Source organism: Melospiza melodia, chromosome 24 (genome assembly GCF_035770615.1).
Source record: "Melospiza melodia melodia isolate bMelMel2 chromosome 24, bMelMel2.pri, whole genome shotgun sequence".
NCBI lineage: Eukaryota > Metazoa > Chordata > Aves > Passeriformes > Passerellidae > Melospiza > Melospiza melodia.
The window spans coordinates 12,452,261-12,478,330 of record NC_086217.1 but is presented as its reverse complement, the minus strand read 5'-3'; the positions used below and the strand labels follow the sequence as shown (position 1 = coordinate 12,478,330).

General features: G+C 67.1%; 4 protein-coding genes and 1 long non-coding RNA gene across 6 annotated transcripts; 2 read left to right on the top strand and 3 right to left on the bottom strand.

Annotated features, from left to right (window-relative positions):
• Positions 1-497: 497 nt before the first annotated feature.
• TIMP2 (TIMP metallopeptidase inhibitor 2) lies at positions 498-8,532 on the bottom strand. Its single transcript, XM_063175571.1, has 5 exons — positions 8,391-8,532; positions 2,988-3,088; positions 2,797-2,905; positions 2,357-2,481; positions 498-1,969 (listed from the first exon to the last, which is right to left on the bottom strand). The coding sequence occupies exons 1-5, from the start codon at positions 8,515-8,517 to the stop codon at positions 1,769-1,771; spliced, it is 663 nt and encodes a 220-aa protein (XP_063031641.1). The 5' UTR covers positions 8,518-8,532; the 3' UTR covers positions 498-1,768.
• LOC134428686 (uncharacterized) lies at positions 7,719-8,063 on the bottom strand. Its single transcript, XR_010030436.1, has 2 exons — positions 7,991-8,063; positions 7,719-7,847 (listed from the first exon to the last, which is right to left on the bottom strand). It is a non-coding gene; the product is annotated as an uncharacterized LOC134428686 (long non-coding RNA).
• A 3,345-nt stretch (positions 8,533-11,877) lies between the features above and the next one.
• On the bottom strand, positions 11,878-15,496 carry CANT1 (calcium activated nucleotidase 1). The gene is made up of 4 exons (XM_063175462.1): positions 15,472-15,496; positions 13,237-13,876; positions 12,793-12,996; positions 11,878-12,386 (listed from the first exon to the last, which is right to left on the bottom strand). The coding sequence occupies exons 2-4, from the start codon at positions 13,853-13,855 to the stop codon at positions 12,016-12,018; spliced, it is 1,194 nt and encodes a 397-aa protein (XP_063031532.1). The 5' UTR covers positions 13,856-13,876; positions 15,472-15,496; the 3' UTR covers positions 11,878-12,015.
• Positions 15,497-16,270: 774 nt separating this feature from the next.
• Positions 16,271-20,771, top strand: C1QTNF1 (C1q and TNF related 1). Of its 2 annotated transcripts, none has more exons than XM_063175465.1 (5): positions 16,271-16,380; positions 18,294-18,432; positions 18,666-18,816; positions 18,931-19,073; positions 19,403-20,771. In XM_063175465.1, exons 3-5 carry the CDS (start codon positions 18,680-18,682, stop codon positions 19,951-19,953), a joined length of 831 nt encoding a protein of 276 aa, XP_063031535.1. In that variant the 5' UTR covers positions 16,271-16,380; positions 18,294-18,432; positions 18,666-18,679; the 3' UTR covers positions 19,954-20,771. The 2 variants fall into 2 exon arrangements, with proteins under 2 accessions (XP_063031535.1, XP_063031534.1); XM_063175464.1 differs by having other exon boundaries at positions 16,272-16,380; positions 18,646-18,816.
• A 226-nt stretch (positions 20,772-20,997) lies between these two features.
• Positions 20,998-25,931, top strand: ENGASE (endo-beta-N-acetylglucosaminidase). The gene is made up of 14 exons (XM_063175461.1): positions 20,998-21,066; positions 21,964-22,040; positions 22,165-22,366; positions 22,655-22,803; positions 22,889-23,046; positions 23,177-23,325; positions 23,456-23,621; positions 23,919-24,022; positions 24,260-24,368; positions 24,470-24,642; positions 24,862-25,016; positions 25,096-25,198; positions 25,290-25,404; positions 25,512-25,931. The coding sequence occupies exons 1-14, from the start codon at positions 21,056-21,058 to the stop codon at positions 25,914-25,916; spliced, it is 2,076 nt and encodes a 691-aa protein (XP_063031531.1). The 5' UTR covers positions 20,998-21,055; the 3' UTR covers positions 25,917-25,931.
• The last annotated feature ends 139 nt before the right edge of the window (positions 25,932-26,070 follow it).

The following is a 26,070-nucleotide window of genomic DNA, read 5'->3' as shown; positions in this document are numbered from 1 at the left end:
ACGGAGGCAGGACCGGCTGCCGAGGGGAAGGCGGCCGGCAACGCCGCGCCCACAGCGGACGGTCCCAGCAGCGGACGGTCCCAGCAGGGCACGTTTCCACGCGGACCGGCCGCCACGCGGTACCCGGGCCCGCCCTCGCCCCCTGAGTCACGGCCCCGCCCGGCCCCGCTCCCGCTCCCGTCGCATCCCGCCCCCGGCGCTGCCGCCCGCATTCCAGGGTGGGCCCGCGGCAGCTCTTCCCCTCCTGTCCCGTTCCCTTCCCTCCCGCGGGCATCGCTTCTCTCCGCTGCCGAGCAGGGCCGGCGGAGGCCGGGGGTCCGGACGGGTCCCGTTGGGTTTGGGGGGTCCCGGCCGAGCCGCCGCCGGGCCAAACCGGAGCAGCGTCCCCGCCCCGCTTCCCGCTTGGCCCGGAGCTCCCGGCACGGACCCTCCGCGGGTACCGGGGCGGCTCCAGCGCCGGACGAGGAGACAGAAATCACGGCACAGGGACGACAGAGCCGGCGGCAAAACAAGTGGCGATATTGAAGTCAAAGACAGAGGAGCAGCAGCGACAGGAGCACAACGGGTACAGCCATACAGAGCGCCCGGGATGCGCGGTCGGGACTGAGTAAAGGTTGGGGGTTTTTTTTCTTTTTCTTTCTTTTTAATTTTTCTCTTTAATATGTTGAAATTGCCCAGACTGGTCCAGTACGACATCTCAAACCTTACAGGGACGCACAGCATGAAAAGCCCACGGGCACGGGGCTGCAGGGAGCATTCCCGGCACGGTCCCAAAACCATGGGTGCCAGTGCCACAGCAGCTCCCCGGCACACGCCAGCACCGCTGTGGCACGGGCATGGGCATGGCTCAGAGAACGCAGGGCCGAGGGCTGTGAGGGTCACAGGTTTCCCTGCTGCCCGTTCCAGGCTCCACTCCCACAGCGCAGAGAAGGGAGCTTGCCCGGCTGCGGTGGTGCTGAGGGGCACAGCATGGCCCCGATCTGCACGAGGCGGTGACGGACACACCCTGTGCCCATGCAGCCAGAGCTGCGGCCCCTGGTGCCCTGCCAAGGGTTCCAGGTCGAGCCTGTCCAATGGTGGCATCTGCAGAAGGATCTGTAGGAGGTTGCAGGGGAACAGAGACCCCTGGAGAGAGGACCATGTGGAGAGAGAGGCAGCAGTGCAGGGGTGCATGTCAGGGGTCACCCCACATATGCTAACATGCCCCTCCAGCTTTCTGGGACAAGGCACCTGTGCAGGAGTCGTCTGGCCCTGTGGAGGGCCCGGAGCCCCTTGCTGGGGGTTGTGCCCTAAGGTAAAGCCCCCCAGAGCCCCTGCCCAGAGGAGTGCCCTTCTGGCACCCCCAAGGGAGAGGTGGGTGCTGGGGGAGTGGTCAGCAGGGCTGCCAGGTGCTGCGGTGGGGAGGGCTGTGTGTCTGGAGCTGTGGGGGAGGCTCCCGCAGCGGGGCACTGGTAGACCTGCTACGCAGCCAGGGCAGCTCCCACCACTCACGAGGACTTGGTTCCTTCACAGCTGCCAGAGCCAAGCACGGCTGGGGGATCGTGACCCTGGCAGGGAGCTCCCCGTGCCCTGCTCAGCCCTGCCACGAGCGAAGGATGCCCAGGGCAGCTGGGGCTGCCAGGAGCCTGCACCACACACGGGGGGCAGCCACCGGGGCCCCCTGCGGCCGAGAGGATTTTCATGCTGTCTCCAGGATTTGATATCAGCGTGGACCAGTCTAACATCTCGCAGGTTTTTTCTACTGGCTACTGGAATGCGCTCGTTTGGCTTAGGGGTCCTCGATGTCGAGAAACTCTTGCTTGGGGGGGGCCATGCCGCGGTACCAGGCGCATGAGCCGTCGCTCCTCTTGATGCAGGCGTAGTGCTTCGCCTGCCGCCCGTCCACGTTGTTCTTCTCCATCGCCCAGTCTGTCCACAGACACTCATCCGAGGAGGAGACGAAGCAGGGGATGGAGAGGCAGCGCGAGATCTGTGCGTAACAGAGGCTGTCACCCACCAGCCCGAGGGGCACGGGGCCGGGGGGAAGCAGGTGCTCTGCTTCATCTGCCCCCCAGCTCTGGACAGGGATGCCAGGCTGACCCTGCCCTGCGGGGCACGGTGGGGAAGCAATGCAGGGAACTGGGGAAGCCCTGGTTGCCAGTGCCAGGGCTGGCCTTGGCTCCCAGCTGGAGGAAGGCAGAGGCAGGGCTGCCCTTCCTGTCTGCCCAGCCCTTCCTGTCTGCCCGTTGTGCTGTGTCCCTGCACAACGTCACCCGTGAAGGACAGGGAAGAGCATCTCACTGTGGAGCCCACCCCTGCCTGGGGGCTGCAGACCCTCCCTGGTATGGGGCATGTGGGGGGCAGCCTTGTTGCTCACCTTGCACTCGCAGCCCATCTGGTACCGCTGGTTTAGGCTCTTCTTCTGGGTTGGGGTCAGCGAGTCCCAGGTGGACACCAAGTCACAGAGCGTGATGTGCATCTTGCCATTGCCCTCTGACTTGCCTGGGGAGAGGCCAAACAGACACTCAGGGGGGTTGCCCAGGGCCTCGAGAGCCTGTGCTGACTCGTGGTGCTGGGGCCCTCACTGTGCCCTGTCCCTGCAAGCAGAGGTTTGTCCCCAGCTGTCCCCACCATGGCTCGGGGCTGCCGAGCGCAGCCAGGGGCTTCCCTGAGGGCTGGTGGCAGGAGCAGGAGGGGCAAGGGGAGAATGTGCCCAGGGAGCAGGCACACATCAGGCACCTTGCAGGGCACACGGGGCATCCTGGCCAGCATGTCCCCATGCCCCCCGAGTGTCCCCTGCCTCCCCACAGGGCTCACCTGCGATGAGATACTCCTTCTTCCCGCCGGTGTCCAGCAGCCGGCCGCACACGGCAGTGGATGGAGCCGTGTAGATGAACTCTATGTCCTGGTCGGGGCCCTTGAACATCTGGGGAGCAGAGTCGGCTGTGAGTGGCTGGTGAAGGGGCCACCCCAGGGCCCCAGCCTCCTGACCCAGTGTGCCCCGTTACCTTGATCTGCTTGATTTCATACTGGATGCGTTTGATGGGATTCCCGTATATGTCATTCCCCGAATCCACCTCCTTCGCAGAGACGGCCTTGGCTCGGATCACTGGAAGGGAGAGGTGAGGTAAGGGGGTGACCAGTCCCACTCAGCCCCTGCATCTCACAGGGTGTCCCACCTTCTCAGGGGACCACTGCCTGCAGCAGACGCCACTGCCTGCCTGGCTGCCCCCAGAGCCGGTGTCACCCGCTGTCCCCAAAGGGATGGGGCTGGCACGTGCAGGACAGTGACCAGCAGCATTGCAGCAGCAGCCTCAGGGTGGGTGATAAGGGAAGTTCACAACAGGATCACCTGGCCCCGGGGCTGGTGAGGCCGTGGCACGGTGAGCCAGGGACAGCTCTGCTGTGGCAGGGTCCCTGCGGTCACAGCCCAGGATGTGTGCTCTGGCATGTGAGGGCTGGGCACGTGGCAGTGACCCGCAGAGGCAGGGCAGGCAGCCAGCTCACCCTTACTCACCCACGGGCTGGGACATGGGGCTGGCTCATGCTGGGCACGGTGCCTGGGTCCCTGCACTGGGACCTGCAGCCCCCAGCTGTGCCCAGCTCCCTCCACCAGCGCAGGGACTGAAGCTCCCAGGCAGCACCATGGTGCTGATGGTGAAGGGACAGTGGCAGTGCCAAAGCTAGGGCTCCTGCTCAGCACTCAGAGGATCAGGGGGCCTGGCTGCAGGGCAGTGGCTGGCAGGGCTCCCTGCTCTGCCAGGGGCACCCCCATCCAAGGGAAGGGCAGCTCCCCCTGCCCTGCCAGCCCCCCGAGCACTGTGGGGCAGGGAACAGGGAGCAGGGCACTCTCACAGAGTTCATCCTGGTCCGTGTCCCCACTGAAGGGTGCTGGGCTGGGAGCAGCCAGGGACATGCAGAGGTCACCCACTGCCTGGCACAGAGGAGCTTCTCCCACCTGGCATGGGCAGGAGGAGGAATCTGACCACACTCTATAAATACACGGGCTGTAGGGGCATGCAGGCAGGCTGTTTAAGCTCAAGGTCAGGGGGGCACGGCCCCACGTGGGCACCAGCAAATGCCAACAGAGTTTACTCTGGAAAGGTGACAGTGACACCAACACGAGCAGGGACCAGGGGAGAGGTTTCCCAAAATGGCCATCCCCAGTCACAGTCAGCACTCATTCTGCACAGGGCTGGGGAAGCAATGGCTGCACTGGGGGCTTTCCCTACTGCTCCCATCCCTTGGGAAGGGCCGGGCCGTCCGGCCACGCATGGGACAGCGCCCACTCCTGTGTCAGCAGTGCCGTGCTGGGATCCCCGCAGCCACCGCATCTCCCGAGAGCCCAGCCCCGCACGCCGCCCGTGTAACCCGGGTGCAGCCAGTGCCGGCTCCCGTGCGGGAATGGCTGCTGCTTCAGTGGGCTCCAGCCTTTTCCATTCACGTGCTGATGAATCACTTGACAAAAATGCAGCCCGATTCTGGGTGGATTTGTTCTGAACAGTGCGGCTTTGTGGAGGGGACGACTGCGCTGTGCTTTCCCCGCCAAGACCCCGCAGCGCAGCCAAACTGCTCCACGCCCGCCAGGAGCCAGGGCAGTGGAGGGAGCCCTGGGGAGAGCCTGAGATAGGGATGGACGAAAGCCCCGGGTGCCCAAGAACCAGCAGTCAGACCTCCCCAAACGCCAATGCTCCTACTGGCCTTGTCACCCACCACTGCTGATGCCAACACGGGCAGCCACCAGCCAGGGTTGGGGCCCAGACCCTCTGTGAAATGAGCCAAGGCTCTCTGGCTCCTGGGGTGTGTGGCAGGCACAGCACACAGTTGGCATTGGCTTTCCAAGCTGGACCAGGGACATGCTGGAAACGCTCCTTCCCCAGGCAGGCCAAGCCAGAAGGTGCTCTGTGGGAGCAGAGGGTCCCCAGGCAGAGTGGGATCCCCACTGGTGACATCTCCTGTGCGGGTCCCCAGATCTGCCACTGTGGCCAGCCCATACTCTGGACGCTCCAGGGACAGAGACCCTGCAAGGTAAGCAGGTATCCGTGCTGCCCTCTGCCACCAGCATCATAAAGTGATCCAATGCCACAAAACCACCAGGCTGTCTCTCTGGGCTTGCCAGTGCTGGGGTTTGGCCTCCCTGGCCCCATGTGGGGCTACCCCACCTCAGGGCACTGTGCTCACCTGTACCCCATGGGAAGAAGGGCAGCACAAGGACCCTTGGCCCCTTCTGGCCCAAGACTTGCAGAATGGCTGCCCCTTCCTCTGCTGTGCCACCCCAAACCCCACGGAGCCACCCTGCCCACACGCACCCACAGCTGCCCAGGCAGTGCCAGTGCCCATGGACAGCAGGGGCCATTGCTGGGCTGGGTGCCCGGAGAACAAAGCTCCCTTCTCCAGGGCTTCGGGCAGCAGAGGGGCTGGCTGCCAGCGCCAGCACTGCCCGCTGCCTGCCTGGCACTGCCAGCCTGGCACCTGACCCCTGGCGAGGGCAGCCCTGCGGCCGCTCCAGCCCTGCTGGAGGCTGGTGGAGCTGGGGAGATCGCTAACCACTCTGGGAGGATTCCTGCACCCAGCCCTGCCCGGTGCAAGGGCCACAGCCCAGGGGCTCGCTGGCATCCCGGTGCCCGCCCCGGCACCGCGGGGTGAGGATGCGAGGCTGCTGTGGCTGCAGGCGTGCAGGGCTGAGCAGGACAGCGGGGGGAAGTGGAGGCCATGGAGACACCCAGGTGCCCAGCGGTGCCCGCGGGGCGGCGGGTGGCAGCGCGGGCGGCAGTGTGTCTGTCCGGCAGCGTGTCTGTCCGGCAGAGTGCCGATCCTGCAGGCCGCCGGTCCGGCTCGCCCGCCGGGCTGCGCGGGAGCACGGGCTGAGCGCTGCCGTGGCCGCGTGCGTCATTCCGGCCGCTGACGGGAGCGGGATGGAGCCCAATCAGCGGCAGCCCCCGCGTCAGCCCACGGGCCCTCTGCGCCAGCCGCACGGGAGGGCTCGGCTGCCGCGCTCGGCGGGGCGGCACCGGGCACCGGCACCGGGCACGGGCAGCGGCACCGGCAGGCTCGGCGCGGTTTGCGGGCAGCTGCACCCCGCGGGGACAGCTCCCACCGCGCCCCCGCAAATCCCCTCCTCTGCCCGGTCCCTGCCGGCTGATGGCAGCCCCACACTCATCACCGTGCCCGGCCCGGGAACCGAGCCCTGGGATCAGTGCAATCCAGCTGCACGGAGCCCTGCTCTCCCTGCCCCAGCCACCGCCTGCTGCCTGGCAGGGGCAAAGCCACGGCTGTGCCTGGAAGGGCTCAGCATCACCCCCACGCTGCTCCAGAGGTGTCCTGCTGGGGCACCACGGGGCAGCTGAGCATCTCCTGCAGCAGAGCAGCCCAGCAGAGCCCGGGCACAGCCCCAGTGAGGGATGAAGGATGGGGCAGCCCCAAGCCCTTGGGCCCTGCAGAAAAGCCCTGCTCATCTCATGAGCCAGGACAGGCTGGCAGATTCTAAGCCACCAGCCCCAGTGACACAACCCCAGCCCCTCTATGACCCTCAGCCCCTCAGGCATCAGCACCCAATGCAGAGCTGCATCTGCCTCCCCTTGCACCGCCTGGAAGTGCAGCCCTGGGCTGTGGCTGCCCCAGTCCCTGCACAGCAGAGCGAGTGCAGGGGCAGGGGAAAGGCCAGAGAGGCCATGGGGATGTGGCAGGCAGTGCCCATGCCATGGAGGGCAGATCCAGGCCCCAGGGCCTGGACCCCACACTGTGCTCACCCTGATACCCCATACTGAGGGTTGAGCATGAGCCTTGGGGTCCCTTCACCTCGGGTGCACCCACCCAGCACTGCAGGACATCAGCCATCCCCACACCTTTCTGTCAAGGGCCCAGCCTGGACACAGCTCCTTCAGCCACAGCAGCTGGGAAAGGTCCCAACAGCACCGGGGGCCCAGGTTCTCTCTGTGCTCCACACACCTGCTGGGATGGAACCGGCTGAGGAACATCCCAGCTCCAGAGGGCATCCCTGGGTAAGATAAGCAGCTGCACAAGGCCAGGGCACGCAGGGCCATCCCAGGCTCTGTCCCCAAGCCCAGCACTGTTTTCACATAGGCCCACATAAAGCACGTTTGATACAGACGAGCTGCACAAGCGACTCGGGCTGGGAGGCAGAAGGTGCCAGCGCCGCCGGCAGCGCGGCTGGGAGGATGCTGCCTCGGCAGGACGGGCACCTGCTGAGGGCTGGGGAGCACAGCTCAGCTCAGCAGGGCCCTGCCAGGGACGGCGCAGACAGCCAGGCCGCCAAGACGGACAGACAGTGACTCAGCAGCTGAGTCAGGGCTGAGCCGGCACCCCACGACGGGCAGTGAGTCACGAGTGCCCCGAAAGCTGATCCTGACAGCAGCGTGATGAGAAGCCACAGCCGCACTGCCCCAGCAGGCACAGGGCATCTTGTGCGCCAGGGACACCGGCCCCAGCAGCAGCTACAAAAATCCAGAGCTCCATTTTGTCTAAAAATCTCCCTGTCCCCAGCACGCCTCAACTCCCGAGGCAGCAGCCAAGCGCTGTGGGAGTTGCCCTCACGGAGGAAAGACGCCGGGAGTGGGGTCTGGAAGGGACGCCCGTGAGGAACATCCTGGATGTGGAGCAAGGGACAGGGCAGGGCCATCCGGAGGTTGGGGCTGCCTCAGTGCTTGGGAATGTTACCTCTCCAGCTGAGCCTGGGAACGGGCCCGCGAAGGAAAGCGCCGGGAACTGGGGCCGGCCTGTTGGGTTCATATGTTAAAATTTAATAAGGGCATTATTCATAGAAAGAGGAATCCAGATCCCGGCGCTGCCAAGCCCTCCCTTTCAGCAGCATCCAAGCCGAACAAAGTGGGACGGGGGAAAGGAAATGCCTGGAAATAAGGCGCAGACAGGGGTGACCGAGCCGTGGCGGCAGCTGCGGGGACAGGGGCTCCTCCGGGCTCCGCGCCGGTGCCGCGGCCGCACTCGGAGGGTCCCGGTGGCCGCCGGGCCCCGGCCCCGCGCTGCCACGTACCTAGCGGTGTCACCAGAGCCGGGGGAGGCCGGGCCCACCCGTGTCATTCACGGGGGGCGGCCAGCGGGGACCCGGCCCGGCGTAGCCGCGCTCCGTTCGCCCCTCGCGGCGGCGGCGGCGCCCCCGGAGCGCGGCCGGGCGCGGGAGCCCCCCCGGGCCGGCGGGCGGAGGCGCGGGGCGGGCCGGGCACAGCGCGCACGGACGGACCGCGCCCGGCCGCGCATCCGCGCCCGCCGACACACCCCCGGGCCGGGCGGGCAGGTGCCGGGGCCCGGGGGGCTCTGCCCGCGCCCCGCCCGCCCCGCCACAACTTTGCGGTGCTTCCCCCGCCGCGGAGTTGCGGCGGGCGGGGCCGGGCGGGGGCTCGGGGGGCTCGGGGCGGGGATCCCGCGGCGCTCACCTACGTCGGCGTTGCAGAAGGCCTGTTGCGGGTGGATGGGCGAGCAGCTGCAGGCGTCGGCCGGGCGGGCCCTGCCGAGCAGCAGCACCGCCAGCCAGGCCAGCAGGCTGGGCAGCGCGGCGGGCATGGTGCGGGGCGGCGGGCGCGGCCACCCGGCCCCGATCCCGCACCCTCCGCCGGGCCCGGCCGAGCCGCCGCCGGGAACTCGGGTCCGGCCGGGGCGGGCGCTCTGCCTGCGGCCGCCGCTCCGTTGCCTTCGCGGAGCCGTTCGCTTCCTCCCCGCCGCGCTCGGCCTCGCTCTTTAACGTGCTCCGGGGATCTGCTGCTCCTCCTCCGCGTGGCGCGGGGCCAGCCCGGCTGCGCCCGCCCTCCGCGGGATGCGGCTCCGCCGCGACCGCTGCCCCCGCCCCGGCACGGCCCCGGCACGGCCCCCGCCGCGGGCACCGGCCGCCCCCGCCCCGCGCGTCCCGCCCGCCCCCGGCCCCACCGCCGCCGGAGCCCAGAGCCCTGGCCGAGCAGGGCAGCGCTTGGCCGGACAGGCGGCGGCTCTGGCTGTGCCCGAGGATCCCTGCCCACCTTCGGCCCCTGCACCCAGCTTGTCCCACAGCCGAGCTCCCCTGCCTGCGTCCCGCTCCCGCTGCGGGTCCTGTGCCCCTGCCCCGGGCCCCTCCCCATGGCCCCAGCTCCTGCCCTGGAGCACAGCTCCATCACCCACCGTGTCTCTATCCTGGATGCACGATGGGGTTTAACCCCGGCGGGCAGCTCAGCCCCCAGCTGCTGCTTTTGGTTCATTCTTCCCAGCGGGGTGGGGAGAGAACTGGGAAGGGGAAAGAGTGAAAACTGCTGGCTGAGATAAATCTGAAGCAAAAGCCACACATAAGCAAAGTAAAGCAAAGCAGGGAATTCTTTCACCCCTCACCACAGCAGGCAGGTGCTGAGCCATCCCCAGGGCAGAAGGGCTCCAGCAGGGGATGGTGATTGAGGATGACAAACACCATCACTCTGAATGTTCCCCCTTCCTCCAGCCCTATACAGCGAGTGTGATTCCATTCAGCGTGGAATATCCCTTGGGCCACCTTTCTGTGTCCCCTCCCGACTCCTTGTGCCCCCACAGCCCCTCATGGTGGGATGAAGATAACAGGCCTCAAGCTGTGCAAATGCTGCTCAGCAGTAATGAAAACATCCCTGTCATCAACACTGTTCCCAGCACAAATCCAAAACACTGCCCTACACCATCTAGTATGGGAAAAACAGACTCTGTCCCAGTCCAAACCCACTCGCTGTGTCCCTCGGGGGTGTCAGGATGCTGCTGCTCTCACTGTACCTGTGCTCTGTGCCTGCCTGGCTGCTGAGAGTGCTCCATGTCCCCAGCAGTGCCACAGATTTCCAGCACAGCTGGGCCAGGTGTTGGCAGGACAGCCACCACCACGGCTACAACACATGCTCCTGAGCCAGCCTGCTGCGTGGCACTGCCGTGGATACACGCGGTACAGGGAGTAACAGAGATGCTCAGCCTCCAGGAGGAGAAGAAACAGCAGAACTGGGCAGCTGGACCTGGCCCAACCCTGCCTGAGCCTGCAGGGAACACGTGGGAGGTGGCAGCACTGACAGTGCTGGGTGCTGGATGGCACCTGGAGATTGGGGGGCCCATGGTCTGCAGGGGCTCCAGCAGCAGCAGGACTCCTGCTGGCCCTGGTGCTGCTGCCCAGGGCAGGGTCCCAGGGGACAAGAAGGGACCAGGCAGCAGGGACAGCCACTGGCACAGCCCTGGGGCCACAACAGGTGCTGCGGAGCTGCCAGGGCTGGGCTGGGAGGGTGCCTGAGGCCAGGGGGTGCCTGAGGCCAGCAGAGCTTGCCAAGTGCCAGTGCCAGTTGAGCGGCCAGCATGGACTGTGGCCAGCTGGCGCCCAGCGTGGGCTGCAAACGCATCCTGGGTGCCCTGGCCAGGTGCTGCACGATGCCCAGGCCACGTGCAGGGGCCAGAGCCAGGCCTGCCTGCAGCACTGGGGACAGGTCCTGTCTGGAGAGGAGCGCAGCCCAGCACTGGCCGAGTCACTGTCTGGGCTAAATGAAAACACATGTCTGGCCTGTAGCTCTGCATGGCTCACAGAGGTGCTGACACTGTAAACAGGGTGGGGGGAGCAGCCCGGCTGGGTTCTTGGGAGGGCCCCAACCCCTCTGCAGATCCTTCCACCCAAGCACAGCCTGACTGCTGCCCCAGCAGGCCCCCTCCCTCCCTGGGCAGGGCTGGACCCCCCAGCACAGCAGTGCCAGGGCATGGCACAGGGATACAGGGGGCACCAGGGCCCCCCAAACCACAGCAGCCAGGCCCAGCTCTGAAGCCCTACCTGCTGGCAGACCTGTCCTAGGGGCAGTGTTAAAGGGGACCAAAGTGGGGACAGCACAGAGCCAAACACCAGTCCTGGTGTGAGGAGATGCTGCCCTGTGACCTGGGCAGGCCTGAGTCAGGTCAGCGTGGGCAGGCCAGGAGCCACAGCCCCCATGGTCAGGGGTCAGGAGGGCCCGGGCCAGCAAATGCCCCTCTGACACTTGTGGCTTCTGAAACCACACGAGTTCCTCCTGGGGGCCACAGGCTGCGGCAGCAATTTCACAACACGCTGGCGAGCTGGGGAGGCTCCATGGCCAAAGCCCTGGGCTGCTGCAAACGCTTCTCAGCTGCTGCTGCTGCCTCTGGGAAGCAGGGCTGCACTCCTGGCTCTGGGAAGCAGACCTGCACCGAGCATGGCACTCCTTGCACTGCATGGCTGCACTGTCGCCAGCTCCCCGCAGCTCCTGCCCAGGGCTCAGCTCTTCCCAGAGCTCACAGTTCTGGGGCTGGAAGCATTTCTGGGGTCAGAGCCATGTGCAGCCAGGCTTGGAGAAGGCCAGCACACACACACACCCCTCTGAGGGTGTGGCCTGGGAATGGCACCAGGATGGGCCCGGTTTACATCTGGCCACAGCTGTGGCCCCATCACACACACCCCCTGACCCATTGGCACAGCCACTGTGCTGGAGCCACAGTGGTGAGGGAACTGCTGCATCCCCGTGGTCACAGGAGCAGAGGGACACAGACACTGCTCCCTCCCATGTGAGATCTCTCTCTGAAACAAAGAGAGGTCACCACTGGCCCGTCACCCCAGCCACCACCTCACCCAGTTTATGGGAAAAGGGAAGGAAATCCAGCTTCTCAGAAAAAAGCCTGATGAAAATCCCCCCAGTGTCACCCTCTGGCTGCACACCCCACTCCACCCAGGGAGCCCCATGGCACACAAGGCACAGCTGTAGAGCTGGGGCTCAGCTGCAACCCCAGAGCATGGACGTCACCAGAGCCACCGCAGATGGTTCTGTCGCAATCCAGGGCTGGGCACTAAGGGCTGCACTGGGGCCTGCCCAGGACCTGGACGTGTCCCCGAGCCGGAAGCACCCTGTGGTGGCGGTCCCTTGCCACCAGGTGCCACTGCCGAAACACTCGCACCACACCTGCTGCAGCTCAGTCAACACTTTACAGGAGAGCCCGGGGCCGAGGACAGAGCTGGGAGCGCTGCCTGACATCCCACAGGGACCCGGGCTAGGAGCAGGCTAGCAGGGCCTGCCCACACGCCTCCGCTCGCTCCAATGTCTGTTAAATAAACTCAATGCCCTCGTACTTGACGCTCCCAATCCTGGTCTCGGGCAGCAGGAAGCGCCCGTCCAGCGTGAAGGCCATGATGTAGCTGGAGATCTTGCCGTTGTCCTCCTCCGACTTCAGCGCCACGATGATCTGGTCGTCGGTGTCCGGGATGAACTTGAAGGAGGAGAAGCCGTGGGTGGGCACCACATCGCCCACGCGGCCCACGGTGACGTGGCCGAAGTCCTGCGTGGAGCTGAGCAGCAGGTTGGTGCCGCGCCGCTCGTCCGCGCGCTCGCTGTAGCGCTCGTGGCTGGCGCGGCGCGGCAGGAAGAACCAGCGCTGCAGCGTGTCGCTCCACGAGGCCGACTCGTGGATCAGGTACCCTGGGCAGGAAGGGCAGCGTGACCACACAGCCCACAGCCACGCTGGGGCAGGAGCTTCCCCATCCCCTTCCCCTCCAAAACACCCCACAGCCCACACAGGCATCCCCTATGAACCCTTGCGCCTGCTCCTGCCCCACTGCCTGGCAGCAGCCCCTCAGTTCCACCCAGAGCCAGGCAGGGGCACCCAGCACACCCCACTCTGCCAGGCCCAGTGCCAGCTGAGCCACCTTCAGCTGCTCCTGGCACGGGCAGCAGAGGAAAAGGACCAGGACAAGGGGAGATCTCTGCCCTCCAACAGCCTTTAAATCTCCCCCACTGCCACTATCCCCAGGGACGGTGACTGTATGGTTCTGGAGCCATCCAGAGTGTGGGATATAGGGTGGCAGGAGGTTGTCCTGCTCCATACCTGGGGGCCGGATCCCTGCTGCAGCCCTCAGAGCGTTGTAATTTGTCACCCAGTTCTCGTGGCTCACGTCACCCTTGTAGCCAATGACCTTCACCCACTGGGGGTTCTCGTTCACCACTTCCCCTGTCGTGGTGGTCCACTCCTTGCCCAGTCCTCCCACGTACAGGTGCTCATCCTTCACTGCCAGCCACTCCGCCTTGAAGCCTGTGGTGGAAAGAATGGCATGAGGGGGGCTCGGTCAGCACGTGGCCACCAGACTGTCCCACATGCCCCACACCCTTCACCCCTGAGCCCGGTGCTGGACACAGTGTCCCCACACAGCCAGCTGGTCTCTCGGCAGGAATTGCCCTCCCCTGGCCAGGCCCAGAGGTCACAGCAAAGGTGCACCCCACCCCGGCAAGGTGAAAAGAGCCAAGGGCTTCACAGGGCAGGAGGGGAGCTCACCTTTGCCCACGGTGCCATCCCCATCTGGGAGGATCACCCACGGCACCACCTTGTTGCCCTCGATCTGGTAGACCACACCTGTCCTGTCGTCCACCGCGTACAGCTTCCCGTTGAAAACCACCAGCTCCGAGAGCTCCATGCCCCGGCCCTTCTCAGCCAGGTGGGACTGCAGCGTGCTCTCGTCCTCGTCCCACTCCACCGTCACTCTGTCCCCACTGTCCGACAGTACCAGGTAGCCCTTCTTCAGGTAACTGAACCACGTGTGCTCCTGGGGGCCGCGGGACCGCGTGTCCAGGTCGGCGATGAGGCCGATGCGGTAGCGCACGCCCTCGGCGTTGCGCTGCGGCGGGGACAGCGGGTACGTGTCGTTGTAGCGCTCCGCTGCGTGCGGGCCGAGCTGCCACGTGCGAGGGCTGGGGGGACCGCGCCGCGCCGGGGAGGAGCGGTGCAGGCACAGCAGCAGCAGCAGGAGCCCCACGCAGGCCAAGGACAGCACGATGGCCCTCCAGCGCAGTCGGAAGCGGGGGTCGGCGCCCTTGGTCATGGACGCGAGCACGGGCAGACCTCCCACGCTGATCCGCAGCGGGCTCATCGACTCATGGCAGGGCGGCACTGGCATCAGACAGGGCGCGAGCAGAACCTGATGCAAAGTGGGGGGAGAAGGTCAAAGAGCTGGATTTGGTGCTGATTGAGCTTGGGGGACAGCAGAACACAGCCATGAGGGGCCCTGCCCCCTCTCCTGCAGCAGAAGGTGCTCCCAGCTCATGCAGGTAAGAGCCACCGTGCCCAGGGCTGTTTGCTGCTGGAACCACCCTCAGCCCCCATCACCTGGCTCCCTCTGTGGCCCCTGACCAGGGGCCCCAGCGTGTTGGCAGGATTGCCTGGCCTGCCCGGCAGCTCTATCTGTGCCATGGTCTCTGCAGCTCAGGCAGTGAGCTGAGGCACCTGGCTCAAGGTGAGCCCCGTGTCCTGGGAGGATGTGGGTTCCTATCGGGTGGCAAGGATGACCCTTGCTGCCTCCAGAGTGGTCGAGCAGCCAGGCCCAGCTCCCACAGCCCTGAGAACCGACCCCACTGATGAGCCGTGAGCTTGTCCCCAAGCCACACAGGCACACTAGGACACGTGGCAGCTCCGCCCAACCAGGATGCCGACACCTGAGCAGGAAGCACAGTGCCCAAGGGACACACCCTGACACACACCCTGCCCAGTTTCACAGACATGGGACCCCCTCATCACTGCCCAGGACACAGCGTGTCCTCCACATGCAGGCATTGTGCGCCCACCCTGGGCTGTGCCCACCCGCGGGCCTGGGGTGCCAGCAGTGCCCCTCGGTGCCACCTCCCTCCCTGCGGCACAGGGGACGTGGCAGCGCCCCGGGCTCCTGCAGACGGGCACTCCGGGCTGCCCGGGTGGCCAGCAGCCACCACTGGAGACGTGCTGAGCCTGTGCCATGCAGCCCGGGGCAGAGATCCCATCCCGGGACAGACGCCCCCAAACCGGGGCAGAGATCCCCATCCCGGGGCAGAGATCCCATCCTGGGGCAGAGATCCCCATCCCGGGACAGAGATCCCCATCCCGGGGCAGAGATCCCCATCCCGGGGCAGAGATCCCATCCCGGGGCAGAGATCCCCATCCCGGGGCAGAGACCCCCAAACCGGGGCAGAGATCCCCATCCCGGGGCAGAGATCCCCAGCCGCCATCGCAGGGCTCCCACAGAGGGCCACGCCGCAGGGTCTCAATGTGCCTTTCAGCAGCCGGGGTGGCGAACAGAGGCGGCATTGAGCGTGGGGGGCCGGCCCGGGCAGGGGAGCTGCGGCACAGGCACGGAGCCCGCGGCGGGGGCACGGGAGCGCCTCTGGTCCCGCCGGGATAACGTGGGCCCCGGGGACCCTCTCGGTGCACTGAGCCCACCGCGCTTGTAGCCGGCTTTGAGCCACGGGGAACCCTCAGAACGGCGGGGCACGGTCACGGGGAGCCCCAGGCAGGGACACGGGACTCCCCTCTAAGAACACGGGCCCGCCTGCGCCCCTTGGACCCCCGCTCCCCCTCCCCGGCGGAGCTGCCGGGGCACCGCCCGCTCTGAGCGGGGCCCTGAGGTCCCCCGCGCTCCCGGGACCCCCGCCCCGAGGAGCCGCCGCTGCCGCCCGGGCAGGCTGCTGGAGGAGCGCGGTGCCCCCGCCCGGTGCGGACCCCCGCCGGCCCGGGCCCGCGCCCCCCGCCCATGTCCCCGCTCACCGCGGCGCCGCCTCCCCGCGCGCAGCCGCCGCCGCCGCCGCCTACAGCTCCCGGCGGCCCCGCGCGCCGCCGCCGCGCGTGGCAGCGGCCCGACCGCCCCGTCTGGCGCATAAACTACAGCTCCCAGGAGACCCCGCGGGTCACCGCGCCCCCGCCGCCCCTCCCGCTGCGCCGCGGGGCCTGCCGGGAGCTGTGGTCCGCGCCGAGCAGGGCCCGCCGCAGCCGGGCGCCGCGCACTGGCGGCCGGAGCCCAGCGGCGGGGGCAGTGCGGGGCCCGAGCCGGCTCTGCGGGGTGGGCACAGCCCGGCTGCCCGGTGGGCATGACCCCCGCGCTGCCCTGTTCCAGCCCGGAGCACATTCTGTCCTTGTCTCCTTTGCCTACTGTGTCCCGCCGCCACTCAGGCCGGGGAGCGGGGCAGAGCCAGCCCCGCGCCTTAGGGCCCGTGTGCGTGTCCGGCTGTCACGGGCCGCAGCCCGGTGGGGCCGTGCTGGCCGCGGTGCCCTCGGCGCTGGGACCCTCGGCGCCGCCGGCACGGGGCAGGGTCCTGCGCCGGGGCCACCGCACCCTGCGTGCTCCCGGGACCCGCGGCAGCTTCGGGCCGCCGCTGGCACGTGCCGCCTCCGCTCCCGATGCGGCGGCCCGGAGCACGAACGGCTGCGGCGCCGGTCCCGGGAGCACGCACGGTTAAGGCAGCCGCGGGCGCACATCTGGCGGGGGAGGGCTGCGAGCCTCGTCCCGCGCCTCGCTGCCTCCTGCGCTTCCCAAAAGTGCATTTCCGCCCGGGCCGGGCGGGCAGAGGCGGCTCCGGAGCGGGAGGCAGCGTCGGCCGCGGGCAGGCTCTGCGCTGGCCCGGGCCATGCCCTAGGGCGGCAGAGGCAGCGCCGCGAGGGAGAAGCCGTGCCCCGGAGGTAGGTGGGGGGCCGCAGTGGGAGCCCGACGGTCGCTCCGCAGCTGCAGGGCCCGTGCTCCCATCGCGGGCGGCGCCGAGGCACCGGGGGCGGCTCCGCCTCGCCGAGCGCTCGGGTGTCCGGGCACACGCCCCGCCAGGGGGGCCGGTCCCGGAGCGCCCCCGGCCGAGCCAGGCCTTGCCCTGCCTGAGAAGGAGCAGTGGGGGGGCACGGCTGAGCCTCACAGCAGCCTGGGGGCGCTGCAACTGTTCCAGCGTCACCAGCAGCACACGGGGGACCGGGCCCACCAGCACGACCCCAGGGGCACAGTGGTTCTGGCTGCTGTGCAGGGAAGTTTGTATCCACCACCCTAAACGGAGACGAGTGCAGGTGCTGCTGCCTCCACACTGCCCCGAGCCCCTCATCCCTCCCCTAGGGTTTGCTCCGTTCCATCCTAGTCTTCATCTCCATCTGGAAAGTATTTTGGGATGTTTTGACTTGCAGTCCCAAGGCTTCTGCAGTCACTGAGTTTACATCTCTGACTGCTCCTGGAGAGCAGCCAACCCCGAGGGAAAGCGCATGTCCCTGGCAGGGCTGTGTGTGCCCGAGCGCAGGTGGGCACACAATGCCCAGCACACCTGCAGGGTGTACACTGGGGCCTGGCGATCCCCGTGTGCTGCTGGCTGCCCCCTGCGAGCACCGCACACTCCCTCTGCTCCCCTCAGCCTGGGAAGCACTGCCTTCCACCATGGGAACTTCCTGCTGAAGGGTTTCTCCTGGTGCAGCAGCTCCCTGTGACGCTGCGCTCTCCCCAGGGCCGAGGCTGCTCCAGGTCCCACAGGAATGCCTGCTGTGACGGAGGGAAAGCCACAGGATTCCCAAACCCTGGCACGCTCCGTGCTGCACATCTGGCACAGCTGGCGGCTGGGCAGAGCCAGGGCAAGGCTGCCGGGGTGACACCTGCTCACCTGGCCCTGGCTGCCTCCCCCACGCTCTGTCCGTGGCTCCGCTTCTCCCCTGCCTCACCTGGCAAGACAGCGGGGTGGGGGACAGAGGCACCGGGAAGTGCGAGCCGGGGCCAGGCCCTTGGCCAGGGTTCCAGCAGCAGGAAAAGCCCTTTGGAGCCCTTCCCAATCCCTCCGCCCCTTCCCAGCTCCAGTGACTCACAATGCAGGCATCCGCCCCCGGCCTCGGCCGCCCTCCGCACCCGCTGCGGGATCACGCTGCTGCCTCGGACCCGCACCTGGGGACACTGGTGACAGCCACCGACCACCGACGGAGAGCAGGGGATCCCCAAAACCACAGGATTCTGCCCCAAAGTCCCTCACGGCCTGGCAGAGCCGCCGGACAGAACACAGGGCTGAGAGGGCGCTTTGCGCTCCGGGATCGCGGCGAGGCCGGGCGGGCGGGCTTGGGGAGGGGACAGCGGCCACGGCCACACCCATGTCCCCACCCAGGGAGGCACCTGGCTGAGATAGCAGCCTGGGCACGGCCATCCCCGTCCCGGCTCGGGGCCCGCTGCCGCGGGATGCCCACCCCTGTTTGGCCAAGGCTGTCCCGGTGCCACCGGGCCAAAGGGCGCGGTGCTGCGTGCCCGGCCCCACGTCTCCGGCAGATACGCTTCTGATAATGGAGGGAGGGGTCTCGAAGCGCCCGGGCTGGGCCACGGTGCCACCACCACTGCAAATATTAGTTTTGGCCCCAGACAGGGTGTGGGCTCTCAGAAGGGTTTCGGCCAGCTCCCAGCTAGGGCTGCCAGCCCACGTCCCCCTTTCTGGAGGAGTGGGTGTTGTCTCCTTGCTGGCAGCCCCCAGGGCACAGGAGCCCCTGGCAGGAGTGGGGTGCAGATGCCCTCTCTGGGCCAGGCTGGGGTCCCACACACAGGCAGGCTGCACCCTGACATTTGCCCCATGGAGCTCGCTGTAATTTTTCAGGTGCTGACATCCCAAATTGCTGCTCCTGGGTGCCCATGGGAGGCAGCTGAAACCAGGCTGAGCAGGCGCAGCAGCACTTGGTCCAGGACTTGGCCCGCTCAGAGTCTGCTGCTGCTCTGCTCCACTCTCAGCTCCTGAGGTAATCCCATCTGCAGTGTGTGCCAGGGCTCAAGGGCTGCACAGAGCCCAGAGCCCCCTGACTGCCCCAGTGTGGGTCCCCACAGGTGCTCTCTGGGGTGACACTGTCCCGTAGCCCAGCCAGAACCCGGGGGCTGTGCAGTGCACAGGTCCTGTCCCAGGACAGCTCGGGCCACGGCTGGGCTGGGAGTCTCCTCACTCCTGTCCCCCTCAGCTGTCCCTGGCACGTCCCAGGGCACTGCCAAGGCATGGAGGGGCTGTGGGTGCATGGTGTCCTACTGATCTTCCTGCTGCCCTGCCCTGTGGGGAGCCAGACCAGCTCCATCCCTGACCAGCGATGGTGGACAGACCCCAATGAGGCCCCATCCCAGCAGCATGCTGCCAGGTGAGGGGACCCCAGAGCGAGGGTGCTCTGCAGCGGGGCCAGGGCAGCCCTGGCACTGCAGAGGGCCCCTGTTCCCCTGTAGCTCCTGCTGTGCTCTGCTTTCTGCCTTGCCAGGGCCACACAGGAGCAGAAGGCTGATGGTGCCCAGGAGGGGCTGCCCCCACAGCCCCGCTGTGTCCGCTGCTGCCCCCCACCCGAAAAGCGCTTCTACCCCCAGTACCAGCCCGTGCCTCAGATCAACATGACCATCCTGAAAGGTGAGGGCTGGCATGACCCAAGGCTGTGGTGCCTGCATTGCCCCAGGTCCTGTGCTAAGCTGGGCTCACAGTGCCAGCTCCTGCACACGGGGAATGAGGAACTGGGGCTGTGCCAGTGGTCCTGTGCCCTGCACAGACAGAGGGCAGGAGCCACCCTGGGGTGTGAACAGCCCCTGCTCTGGTGGCTTCTGAGCAGCAGCATCAGAGCCTGGGGAGAGGCAGGGGCAGTACTGGTGGGTCCCGGCTCCCTCCATCCACCCCTGGGGAAGGTGCTGGGTCCAGCTCTGGCCCCTGCCTGACAGCCCACCTGTCCCTGCTGCTCTGCCCAGGAGAGAAGGGGGACCGTGGCGAGCGTGGCATGCAGGGCAAGTTCGGCAAGACGGGGGTGGCTGGCAGCAGGGGCCACGCCGGGCCCAAGGGACAGAAGGGCAGCATGGGCGCCCCCGGGGAGCGCTGCAAGAGCCACTACGCCGCCTTCTCCGTGGGCCGCAAGAAACCCCTGCACAGCAACGACTACTACCAGACCCTCATCTTCGACACCGAGTTTGTCAACCTCTACGAACACTTCAACATGTTCACGGGCAAGTTCTACTGCTACATCCCCGGGATCTACTACTTCAGCCTCAACGTGCACACCTGGAACCAGAAGGAGACGTACCTGCACATCATGCGCAACGGGGTGGAGGTGGTGATCCTCTATGCCCAGGTGAGCGACCGCAGCATCATGCAGAGCCAGAGCGTCATGCTGGAGCTGAAGGAGCAGGACGAGGTCTGGGTGCGGCTCTACAAGGGCGAGCGTGAGAACGCCGTCTTCAGCGACGAGTACGACACCTACATCACCTTCAGCGGCCACCTCATCAAGTACAGCGGGGACCCCTGAGCCCCCACACTCCTCCTGTGCCAGGCCAGGCGGCCAAGGGGCCCCTGTCCCTCTCAGCCCAGGAGTGCCACCCCCATTATGCTGTTAGTAACCTAGTGCCACTACACCCAGCAGCTGCATCAGTGTGTGAATGCCCTCACTCCAGCACCTCAAGGCTAACCAGATACACCTGGGAGAGTTGGAGCAATTGTCAGCCCCTGCCATGTTGGTGACCAGGGAGCAGCTGCTCGCCTGGGGTGGGCAGGGAGCTCACACCCTCTCCCTGCTCCAGAGCTGGGTGTGCCAGGCTCAGCCTGTGGCAGCGCTGGCACTGGTCACAGTGGGACGGTGTGACTACTGGTGCCCTGGTGTGAGGCAGCACAGACACCTGCACCGTGCCACTCTCACCTCCTGGCACAGCCCTGCTCCCTGGCCAGAATGGGCAGAAGGTGCTCAGCACCATCAGAAAGGCAATAAACCACTAAGGGCCCTCCCTCCTTCCCGGGTATAGGTGCTGCGAGGGGGGCTGGGTGCCCCTGTAGGGAGTGAATTGTGTCAGTCCCCCTGTGGGGAGTGAACTGTGTCAGTTCCTCTGTGGGGAGTGAATTGTGTCAGTTCCTCTGCACATTCTGTTGCTGCTCACCACAGCTCTGCTCAGGAAGGGCTCTCTCCCCACCGGCAGCCCTGGGCGTGGGGCCTTGGCCTCACCACTTCCTCTTCCCCTGGGTTATCTGCTGGCCAGGCCTCATGTTTGTGTAGATGCAGCAGTAGCATGGGCCAGCATGCTGAGCCCCCACTGCGCTAGTGCAACATTAAACACATTTCCAGCCTTGCTCACACCCTCGGTGTCCTCTGGCTTTGTGTCTGGGGAGGCTCTGCAGGACGCAGGGCAGGGTTCAGGGGCTCCATGAGAGCTGAGGGCTGGCATGGTGCTGCTGAGCTGGGGGTGGGAGGGAACAGCAAACTGTCCCTGGAGAGCCAGGGCACTGTGCCAGGCCCTGCATGGGCCAGCTGTGCCCCAAGGGCCAGGAGCTGTGTGCAGTGACAGAGCTGTCAGCCTGGGAACAGGACAGGCTGGGAAGGGTGGCAGGGCTGTCAGGAGTGCAGGTTATCCAGCACATCCATGGAGAGGAGGTGGGTCTGAGGTGAAGCTGGGTGTCAGGGTCTGGGTTGGCAGCTCCATGGCTGGGCCGAGCAGGGCTGCAGCTGGAAACCAGCGCCCCAAGAGCAGGAGGGAGGGGACCGGGCTGGGGGACTCCTTACATAGAGCCCTGGCCCCTCATGTGGGGAGTGGGTGGATGGTGGGGGCCAGGTCAGGCCGCTCACTGCTGTGCCTGTGGGCTGGGGGCATCAGCCCAGGGCCCCCGCCGTGTCCCATGGCATGGGCAGAGCTCCTTGGCCGCACTGGGGACCGGGCACCACCCCAGGCTGCACAGCAGGGCCTGGTGCGGGCACAGGCGGCATCCCAGCACACGGATTGCACCCTGGCACAGTGCGTCCCCAGGACACGCGATCCGCTCAGAGGCGTGCGGTTTATTCTCAGGACACGCCGCCCGTCGCAGGGCACGCTCCCTCCCCCAGCACACGCGGCCCGTGCCGGTCGCGGAGGCGGGCGCTGCCCGGGGCGGTGCTCGGGGCGGTGCGGGCCGGGCGGGCGGAGCTGCGGGGCCGCGCCCCCGGGAGAGCCGGGCCCGGCGGCGGCGGCGGCGGCGCCGTCAGTGCGGCAGCGGCGGCGGCGGCGGCGGAATGGCGGAGGCGGCGGAGGGGCCGGCGCGGCGCGGGAAGCGGACGGGAGCCGAGGCCGGGGCCGCGGCGGAGGAGCCGGCGGAGGCCGAGCGGGCCGCGCGGCGGCGGCGGAGGTGGATGGCGGGGCCGGGGCCGAGGCCGCGGCCGGAACCGGGATGGGGATGGGGTCCGGGACGGTGATGGAGTCCGGGACCGTGATGGGGACCCATGGCGGGGCTGGCAGCGCCCGGTGGGCGCTGGCCGCGGTGCTGGCCCGGCCCGGCCCTCACTCACCTCCCGGGACAGCTTGCAGCCGGCGGCGGACATCCAGGGAACCACTGTCCTGCATGACACCATCAGCGACCGCCCGCAGCCCCTGCCCGGTGAGTACCGGGAGAGGCGCCGGCCCAGCCCCGGGCCCCGCCGGGATGGGACGCTGCCGGTCCCGGTGCTGGACCCAGTGCAGGGCTCGCTGCTGACCCTGTCCCTCCTCCCCATCGTTCCCAGCAAGGTACTTTGACACGAAGACCACGGAGCCCATCAGCTTCTTCTTGACCGGCCTGGAGGAGCTGCTGGCCTGGCAGCCCAACAGCAACGATGAGTTCAATGTGTCAGCCGTGGCCCTGGCCAAGCGGCAGCCCCCGCTCCACAGCAGCAGGCCCCGGACGCTGGTGTGCCACGACATGCGTGGCGGGTACCTGGAGGACAGGTACGTGCTAGGTGGAAGGTAAAAGGGAGGTGTGACACTGGAACTCAGCGTCTCCAAGCCCAAGGCAGTTCTGTTTCTGTCTGGCACATCTCCTGCCGGCTCAGCCGCCGGTGAGCAGGGATGGGGTGTTTGGCTCAGTGCTTGGGGAGCCTTGCTCAGGCTGGGATGTTCAGAGGTGGCTCAGTGCCACAACTCTGCCCAGCTCCCAGCTGTGAGTCAGGCTCCTACCCAGCTCCACAGCGTCTGTCAGCGTCCTTCCTGCACTGCCCAACCCTTTTCCTTCTGCAGGTTCATCCAGGGCTCAGCCACACGCAACCCCTATGTCTTCTACCACTGGCGCTACATCGACATCTTCGTCTACTTCAGCCACCACACTGTGACCATCCCACCCGTGGTCTGGACCAACGCGGCACACCGGAACAGCGTCCCCGTGCTGGGTAGGGGCAGGGCTGGCCTGGGGCAGCCCCAGCAGCGAGGTGGATTCCCCAGGACGTGCGGCTGACGCTGCCCTGGTCCCCGCAGGCACGTTCATCACGGAGTGGACAGATGGGGAGAAGCTGTGCGAGGCGTTCCTGGCCGGCGGGGAGGAGGCGTACGGCGCCGTGGCCGAGCAGCTGGCGCGCATCGCCCAGCACTACCGCTTCGATGGCTGGCTGGTCAACATCGAGAACAAGCTGAGCGTGAGTCCTGCTGGCCCTGCTGGCTGCCCTGCTGGCCCTGCTGGCCCTGCTGGCTGCCCTGCCTCTGTGCTGTTCCCCTGCCCCGTGCCCTCACCCCCTCATCCACCTGTGTCTCTATCTCTCCTGGCAGGCGGCAGCCGTGGGGAACCTGCCCCTCTTCCTGCGGGACCTGACAGCACGGGTGCACAGCGCTGTGCCAGGGGGGCTGGTGATCTGGTATGACAGCGTCCTGAAGGATGGCACACTGAGGTGGCAGAACGAGCTGAATGATCAGAATAGGTGAGGATGGCAAAACTGTCCCCGGGCAGGGGCACGAGCCCACCCCAAACCCAGCATGGCAGCGGTCAGACACAACCTGCATGGCCCTTGGTGAGGCCACAGCATCTGCCACTGTGCCCCTTGTCCCCAGGATGTTCTTTGATGCCTGTGACGGGCTGTTCACCAACTACAACTGGAAGGAGGAGCAGCTGGAGCGCTCGCAGAGGCTGGCTGGTCCACGCCTAAATGATGTCTATGTCGGCGTTGATGTCTTTGCCCGTGGAGATGTCATTGGTGGTGGCTTCGACACTGACAAGGTGGGTGTGACAGGGCTGGACCAGAGTGTGACCCTGACCTCCCCCAGTGCAGGGCTCTGAGTTCCCACTGAGGGCCCTTCTGGGCTGCTAACCTGGGGATGAACTGGTGAGGAGTGAGGGTTCCCAGAGTGCTGGCCATGCATGAAAAAATCCCAGTGCTGCCATCCCTGGAGAGGGAGATGCTGCAGCACACCCCTCTGGTGTCCTGCCCCAGCACGGAACCTGGGGGGAGTGGGGACAGGACAGGGGACAAGGTGACCTGGCCTGGCCCATGCTGCTCACTGCCTGTTCCTGCAGTCCCTGCGCCTGATCCGCCAGTTTGGCCTCTCTGCAGCCATCTTCGCTCCTGGCTGGGTCTACGAGCACCTGGGCAAGGAAAACTTCCTGCAGAACGAGAACAGGTGAGGGCAGCTCAGCAGGGTGGGTATTGGGGGAGGAATGGGGCTCGGAGTGCCCTGGCTCAGGAGGGCTGTGGGGCGGTGGGACACAGCCAAAGGGACACTGTGGCTGTCAGAACACCGTGGCTGCTGACCAGGAGCAGCTGGCTCCTTTCTGCCCCAGCTGAGGTGATACCTGAGGCCGTGCAGGGCAGTTACCATAACAGGGGTCCCTGCCCTGACACCCACCTTTGCCTCCAGGTTCTGGGGCTCGCTGGCAGAGTACCTGCCCACGCACAGCATTTGCACACTGCCTCTCACCACCTCCTTCAGCCTGGGCATGGGCACCAGCACATTCCTGGACGGGAAGGTGGGTGCAGGGTGACAGCTCTGCTCTGGTCAGACTGGACTGGGCTGGGCAGGGAGGTCCCTGCTCTCGGCTCCCCCAGCTCAGCTCTCCCTGTGCTGTAGGATGAAGACTCTGGGCCCTGGTACGACCTGAGCGCACAGGACATCCAGCCGCTGTACCCGGAGCAGCAGGGCACGCTGAGCACCAGCTGCTGCCTGCAGGATGCCTGGTGTGGGGGCAGCTCCCTGCAGCTGCAGGGCACCATTCCCCCCGGCGAGGAGCGCGTGGCTGTCCGGTGAGCTCAGCAAAGCCCTTTACCCCTCCTCAGCACTGGGCTGGCACCATGTCAGCCTGACGTGGCCTGCATGGCCCGAGCTGTGTGGCCCTGGGCCTTGTGGCGAGTGTGCCCAGGCTCTGCCCACACTGCCCAGCACACCTAACATGATGCACCTTCTCTTTGTCTCTCTCTCTCTCTCTGTCTCTGTCTCTTTCTGGGTGGATCTGGGGTCATCAGCCTCTTCTCTTTGCAGATGCCAGCCCCTCCCAAGCTCTTCCTGACCCTGCTCTACAAGCTGGAGGGGCCACAGCCCGATGACTTCACAGTGGCACTGGAGGTCACCACCTGGGACTCAGGGATTTGCTTCGAGGGCAACCCCACCTCTCTTCCTGGTGAGAACCCTGTCCCCCCATGCTCTGTGAAGGGAGCACCTGCTCCATCCCTCAGCCCTGACCTGGCTCCCTCTGGCAGAGCCCAATGGCCGGTACCACCCCCGGTTCCTGCCGGCGCCACCGCCCGGCCTCGCCAAGCTGCTCGCCGCCTGCCACCGTGGCTCCCATGGCTGGACCAGCCGGTGAGTGCCCTGCCTGCCTCCTGCATCCACAGGCAGGTGTGGCATGCCAGGGCTCCCTGGTGCCAGTCCTGCTCTGCCTCTTCCCTCTCAGGTGCTACGAGCTGGAGCTGCAGGACTGCAGCCTACGAGACCTGTCCCTGATTGTGTCCCGCCAGCAGCCCAGCCCGCAGGAGACACCGTTCACCTGCCTGCTTGGGGAGATCCGGGTGAGTGCCTGCTGCTGCCTGGTGAGGACACCTGCCCCGTGCCCCCCTTGTTCTGGAAGGTGAGGGATGCCTGCCCTGGCCCTGACCGTGCTGTGGTTCCCTCGCAGGTGCTGGACGTGGCCAGCGTGGCGGCCTCCCCGCCGCAGGTGCAGGGCGTGACGGCCTCGCAGCTCTGGTGGCAGGAGGGCCCCGAGCCCGGGCAGCTCTCGCTCAGCCTCACCCTGCGCTGGTCCTTCCCGCCCGGCCGGGCCCGGTGGTTCCGTGTGCTGAGCCAGGGCGCCCGGTGCCGCGGGGGCCAGACGGCGCCGCAGGTGCTGGGGCTGGCGCAGGGCTGCCTGTTCCGCGCCGTGGGGCTGGCGCTGCCGCGGCCGGCGCCCGCGCAGTCCTGCCGGCTGGAGCTGCTCGTGGAGCCCGTGCTGCGGGACGAGCTGCCCGTGGAGCCCGAGCGCTGGGGCCGCCTCGTGCTGGTCTATTCCGCACCAGGCAGTGGCGCCAGCTCAGAGGGGCATTAAAGCAGCTGTGGTGCAGCCCGTGCCGTGTCTCCTCCATGCGGCGGGTGGGCTGTGGGTGGGGGGCACACAGAGAGGCTGCATTTCATCACCTGGGGCTGGTGCATCCCTTTCCTCCCACCGCTGTGGTTGTGCTCAGCCCTCACTGTGGGGGCCC

Excerpts from the sequence above, each read along its gene's own strand:
- CANT1 (XM_063175462.1), bottom strand. The coding sequence starts at position 13,855 with ATGCCAGTGCCGCCCTGCCATGAGTCGATGAGCCCGCTGCGGATCAGC. Across the intron at positions 12,997-13,236 it reads GGATGGCACCGTGGGCAAAG|GCTTCAAGGCGGAGTGGCTG; the intron begins GTGAGCTCCCCT and ends TTTCCACCACAG. Across the intron at positions 12,387-12,792 it reads AGCAGGGATCCGGCCCCCAG|GGTACCTGATCCACGAGTCG; the intron begins GTATGGAGCAGG and ends CTTCCTGCCCAG.
- ENGASE (XM_063175461.1), top strand. Across the intron at positions 22,041-22,164 it reads CCGCCCGCAGCCCCTGCCCG|CAAGGTACTTTGACACGAAG; the intron begins GTGAGTACCGGG and ends CATCGTTCCCAG. Across the intron at positions 23,622-23,918 it reads GTGGCTTCGACACTGACAAG|TCCCTGCGCCTGATCCGCCA; the intron begins GTGGGTGTGACA and ends CTGTTCCTGCAG.
- TIMP2 (XM_063175571.1), bottom strand. The coding sequence starts at position 8,517 with ATGCCCGCCGCGCTGCCCAGCCTGCTGGCCTGGCTGGCGGTGCTGCTG. Across the intron at positions 2,906-2,987 it reads ATGAAATCAAGCAGATCAAG|ATGTTCAAGGGCCCCGACCA; the intron begins GTAACGGGGCAC and ends TCTGCTCCCCAG. Across the intron at positions 1,970-2,356 it reads AGATGGGCTGCGAGTGCAAG|ATCTCGCGCTGCCTCTCCAT; the intron begins GTGAGCAACAAG and ends TGTTACGCACAG.
- C1QTNF1 (XM_063175465.1), top strand. The coding sequence starts at position 18,680 with ATGGAGGGGCTGTGGGTGCATGGTGTCCTACTGATCTTCCTGCTGCCC. Across the intron at positions 18,817-18,930 it reads TCCCAGCAGCATGCTGCCAG|GGCCACACAGGAGCAGAAGG; the intron begins GTGAGGGGACCC and ends CTGCCTTGCCAG. Across the intron at positions 19,074-19,402 it reads CAACATGACCATCCTGAAAG|GAGAGAAGGGGGACCGTGGC; the intron begins GTGAGGGCTGGC and ends TGCTCTGCCCAG.